We start from the raw sequence: 5,756 nt of genomic DNA on the forward strand, positions 1-5,756 counted from the left end.
CTTGCACACGCGCGCGCGCACACATACACACACACACACACACACGCCCTGCAGCTTGTGGGCATGAATCAGCTGCTTGTTCCTCCAGCCGTGAAGGCAACTCCCAAAAATAGCGCTGCGTGCTGGGAAGCTCCAGGAAACATGGCTGAAGTCGTTTCACCAATTACCCAACAAGTTCGCAGGGAGCGCTGGGGAAAAGAAACCAGAAGAGTCGATCTTAATCTCAAAGAAGTAGAAGATTGTTTAATTCACGACCGACACGGAAACTCTTTCCCTTTCAAAGGTTTATATCAGGACAGGAAATCGGTCATCGTTTTCGTGCGGGTAGGAAACAAAAAGTTCTTCATTAGGTTTTGTGCTGTTGATTAATTGCATTTAAATGAACAATTTAAGCACAGGTTTGTTTTAATATATGCTATGCATCAAATGAACTTTTGATGCGGTATTTAAAAAACTTCTGGTGGACAGAAAAGTTCCTTTGATTGTTACTTCTCTCCGTTCCTGCAGAACTTCTTGTGTTACAGCTGCAAAGAGTATGTTGATGATTTGAGCAAAGTACCAAGAGAAGCTCTGGAGGTGAGTTTTCTAAGCTGCAAACCAAATGTTTATAATGTTTATAGCTGTTTTATTATTCAGAAATTCCTCATGCACGTGACTTTGCAGGTTGCAGGAATCAGACTGGTTGTGATTGGTCAGTCTTCTTATCATCATATAGAGGTGAGTTAGTTTTTGTATTTAATTTAATATTTTTATTGATTTAAATGAATGCATGTTTGAAATCTTTTTTTTTAAAGAAAAATTGGAAATTGGTTTGTCTTGAAGCCAGAATTGGTGCATCTCTGTTTTTATGCTCCAGCAGAAACTAAATCAGCAACATTTAATCACTGGAAATATGTGATCTGCGTTGAGTCTTGCTACACACAAACATGAGATGTGCTCTTCTATTGCTCATAGCCATTCTGCATGCTGACGGGGTATCCCTATGAAATCTATGTGGACCCACAGAGATGCCTTTACCAAAAGCTTGGGATGAGGAGGGAGGAGACCTTCACAGATTCTGGTATGTTATGATTCAGGTTTAAAGCTTCAGCGAGATTTGTGATGTAGCATCATATCATTTTGCACCTTGTGTTTGTGCCTTCAGCACGCCCCAGCCCCCATGTGAAGTCTGGTTTGTTTATGGGTCAAATGAAGAGCATATGGAGAGCCATGACTAGTCCCGCGTTTGACTTTCAGGGCGACTTGCATCAGCAAGGTGGAGCCATCATTGCAGGACCTGGTAAGCCATCTTAACACATGGTGTCCTTTTCTGCTTGTATTATATGTTCTTCATCCTTCCTCTTATGTTTTTCTTATTTTTGCAGACTCTCAAGTTCACTTTGTGCATTTTGATCTGAACCGCCTGGATCACATGCCCATTTCCTGGCTCCTTCAGCTCGCTGGAGTTCGACAGACCCTGGACTTCAGCGATGAACCAAAGATCATCCATGTGTAGCTTCCTGCGTGCCACAAAGACCGCTTCAAAAGGCTCCAGTTATGTCATGCAGTACCTGGGCATGCAGCATGCTCTCAAGTTGGTAGACTTTATAAGTTAGAGTGACCTCTGATATCACAGAAGGCGGTGACAAGGACCCTCGGAGGCATTTGTGAGGGATGTTTGTTTTTCTCATTCCTTAAATACCTCTAAATTATTCTCCAAGGTAAATGTGGAGCGTGTGTGTGGTTGGGTAAGCTTTAATCCACATCAGTAGAGGAGACGGAGTACTAAACACTACCAAAACTCACCATTTTATTTCTGGATTTGATAGAACAATACAGCTGTCGTAACTGACAAAAGTCGCCATTTTGTACCGACAAGTGTTTCTTTTTGTTTAATTTTTACTGTATTTAGTGTCAGGATGCCTCCTGAACGCCTCCCTGGTGAGGTTTTCTGGGCATGTCCAACCGGGAGATGCCCTAAAGGAAGACCCAGGACACGCTAGAGGGACTATGTCTCACGGCTGGTCAGGGAACACTTGAGGATACCCCGGAAGAGCTGGCTCAAGTGGCTAGGGAGAGGGAAGTCTGGGCCTCCCTGCGACCCGACCCTGGATAAGCAAATGAAAATGGATGGATGGATAGAAGTATTCAGTGTTTTAAAGATGCTTTTCATCTTTTGGGACCATTGCTGAAAATCTTGCTCCACAGGATGACTTAAGTTGTTTATTTGATGTCTCGTCTTTAAACCAGCGAGACTGTTGCGTAGTTGTACTGGATTTTACGTGTGTATACTTCCAACGTTGTCATTTACGAGCAAATAGACATTTGACCAAATGAGATAGAAATGACCCATACAAAATACACGCTGTCCAGGCACATTTATAAATACACATTTGAATACATTTCTAAATAAATTTAAAGTTGCTGTGTTTAAAAAAAAGGAACAATGTGAATAAAATCTTGTATCATCCCATAATCTATTGATTTGGTTTTTATGAGTAAATTGATTTGAACTTTAAATAAAAAACATACTTGATTTTTATTCTCAGTGTGGATGAGCGCATACTGTGGCAAAAGCCGAATGCGTCTGCAGTTGGGTGCATTTATCACCTCCAGCTCTGAATGTGGGAATGGAAACATGATAGTCGGTTAGAGAGCAGAGCCGGTGTGGTGCCTTGGTCTGCCCGAGTGTTCGTGGCTCCCGAGTCAGGGGGTTTAAGATTTTTGGCGTCTGCCTGATCAATCCCGGTGGCTGCCTCGTGGGATTTGGGTCCCTGGGCTGTGCTGGGTCCCCGGTGGGGGTGGTCGCCCCTGGGTCCCAGGTTGCTGGGTCCCGGGCTCGGCCGGCTGGGGGGTGGGAGGCTGCGGGCGGGTCTGTGGGCTTGCCGCTGATATCTCCCGGGATTCTGCCGGCTGCTGGTTGTGGCCCCCCGGGGTGATCCTCTGTGCCTCTCGAGGGGGGCGGGGGCCTTTCTGGTTGCAGTCTCCTTGGGGTCCCTGTGCTCTGGGGCAGCTCCTGGATCTCTGGGACTTGGAGCTCCCCCCGTCTCCTACACATCTTTGTGGGGCAGATCTGTGGCCCCTCACACTCTCTATTGGACGCTCCTATAGATAAACCTTACATAAACAAGTGCGTGTACACACACAGGTGCTCACATGGTGCTCTCATAAGTATGGACTTGGGCACATTCAACACATGTCTTAAGGCTGTGGTGGGCACTTAATGCACTGTGATTTATTATCGTGTGATTGTTCAGTTAAACAATGTTGAGTTTATAGCTCCTCATCAAGTTGACGCAGTGATAGCTTGCTCCTGATGTATTGTTGTGTGTCCCTTTTCTGCAGGTCTAGAAGCAGACTCTTGTCCATCATTGCTTATTTTTTCGGACCTGGACCCACCCCCCACCCCACCCCCTCCTTTCTTCCTTTCTCTTTCACCTCTGTCTCCGTGTCCGGTCGAAATTACAAACCATTCAAAAAACAATAACGATAAAGATTTAAGTATTAGGCGTGACATTAAAAGCAGATGGTTTGATGCTCCACCTGAGAGTAAATCTGTAAGGCTTGTTACCTAGCCTAGTGAACTAGACCAAATTCTTGCTTTGCTAATGCTATTCACATATATAGTCTGGCTTGCCAGGCTAATTGTTACCAGCATTCAGACATTAATTCTGTTTGCTTCACAGCCAGACAGGACACGAAAAAAAAGAGAGCAGAGCTGCAGGAGTAAAGTTCACTCATTCAGCACATGCTTTAAAACCACATTAACTATAGAATAATCAAGAAAGTAGAATATATAGATCTAATAGAGAAAAGAAGGCAGATTGAGACATCAAAGATGTAAAACAATGCTACCAAAGGTCATTCATCCCATCTGCAGTAAGGGTGTATAACTCCTCAGTTTAACTGGTACTGGCATTTTCCTGTTGCACAATAACGTCAATGCAATATTCTGTATGTGTTCAATACTTGTGCAATTCTGGATGTGCATTAGTATGTCTGTGTCCCTTATGCTGCGTAGTTCTTTTGTTTGTTGTTTTTTTGTGGTTGAAAGTAAAAATAATAGCTTATTGCTTCTGTGTGTTTACCTGTAATCTTGTTATTAAGGGACCTGCTGCTTCTTCAGCAAGCAGGGCCCTTGTTATGCACCTGTGGGGGGTTTTGACATTAATCGCCTTTATTGTTATTCCTCCGAGGACATTGAAACGGGTCTAACGGCTGCTGCAACAAGCAGGGCTCGGCGTGCACCCGCACACATTGGATATCAAAACAGTCGGCTCGGCCATGGGAGGTGTGCTTTAACTTTTCTAAGCGGTTTGACTTACGATGGTGAAATAATTAGCAAAAAAATATCAAAAAGTTTCTAATTTTGACGCTGTCCTACTCTACATTTGCATATTTGCACAATGATCAGCGAAATGTGTGCATAATTAATTGATTAATTATATGGCAGACCCTCTAGAAAAACATTTTTACATATGCATGAACAATAATATTTTGTTTTTTAGCTTAATGTCACCCAAAGTAATTTTTTAAGGGTTTTCACCCAAACATACGGTAGTGATCGGAGGGACCGGTGGTGCCAGTTCTCTGTCAGTGCGTTGTGGCTACATCGTAGCTCATCCCCAGCAGCGTGTGAATGTGTGAATGAATGTGTTGTAAAATTACCTTGGGGTGTTACATGACTCTAGAAGGCGCTATATCAAATACAGGCAACTGTAATGAAGCTGTGGCTTTGATCTGATTTAGTGCTAGCAGCCTCCAGCAGACCTCTCTTCCTCCTCCATCACATAGAAGCTGCTGGGGCTAAAACCCAGTCTCGCCTTCGTTGTAAAGTATGAAAAATGCTTCACTGCTAAGAGAGACTCGGTTTATTAGAAATGCAATTATTTATTTAATAAAGTAATTTGACTTAAGAAAACGAACAAAGCAGAATTTGACCTTTTGTGAATGTCGTCTCAAACAGGCTGGTTCAAAACCAAAATCAGCTGAAACTGGAAAAACGAGAAGCTGGTGCAAAAGTTCATTTATGTCACTAATTCAACCTAAAAGGTGAAACTAATCTATGAGACAGACTCATTCCATGCAAAGCCAGATATTTCAGCCTAATTTGTTATAACTGTGATGATCATGGCTTAGCTAATGAAAACCCCACATTCAAACTCTCAGACAGTTAGAATATTGTGAAATTGTTCAATATTAGACTCAAAGTGTCACACTGAAATCAGCTAATGAATTCAGAGCACCTGCAGAGGGGTCCCGAGCCTTTAGATGGTCTCTCAGTCTGAGCTGGATTACTGACATCCATGGACTTTTGTATCAGATTCAGACTTTTTCAGTTTTCCCCCGTAGAATAAAAATGTTGTCACACACAAAAAAAGCAAAACCCTTTTGCCTCTGGATAAGAATATATTTTGTATAGCCTGATTATATATAGAATTATTCATTCTGCAAATAAATAAAATGTTTGTGTTGGCTCTGATCTAAAATGAGGCCAGATGAAAACCTGAACTTTGCTGATTTAAACGACTCATTCTTTTCCATCATCAGGTGTGAGCCTGTTTTGTTCTGGCCTAATAATTATAGAAAGGGCAAAAAAAAAAGCAGTCCTGCATTTTGATCTGAGTTATAATCCAGATACATCACTTGCAGGAGACCGAGCAGAAACCTGCCCACCCCCTCTCAGAGACGTCACCAGTACCACTGAGGCTGGGGCAGCCAACTCTGTCTCTGGCTCGGCAGACACACAACACAAGCACGCACAGAAAGGGGCTCAG

General features: G+C 43.0%; 1 protein-coding gene across 1 annotated transcript; it reads left to right on the forward strand.

Moving 5' to 3' along the window:
• The first annotated feature begins 48 nt into the window (after window positions 1–48).
• Window positions 49–1,717, forward strand: prxl2c (peroxiredoxin like 2C). The gene is made up of 6 exons (XM_015972885.3): window positions 49–324; window positions 508–576; window positions 664–717; window positions 955–1,060; window positions 1,145–1,279; window positions 1,365–1,717. The coding sequence occupies exons 1-6, from the start codon at window positions 64–66 to the stop codon at window positions 1,493–1,495; spliced, it is 756 nt and encodes a 251-aa protein (XP_015828371.2). The 5' UTR covers window positions 49–63; the 3' UTR covers window positions 1,496–1,717.
• The last annotated feature ends 4,039 nt before the right edge of the window (window positions 1,718–5,756 follow it).

This window comes from Nothobranchius furzeri, chromosome 17, assembly GCF_043380555.1.
Source record: "Nothobranchius furzeri strain GRZ-AD chromosome 17, NfurGRZ-RIMD1, whole genome shotgun sequence".
Lineage (NCBI taxonomy): Eukaryota > Metazoa > Chordata > Actinopteri > Cyprinodontiformes > Nothobranchiidae > Nothobranchius > Nothobranchius furzeri.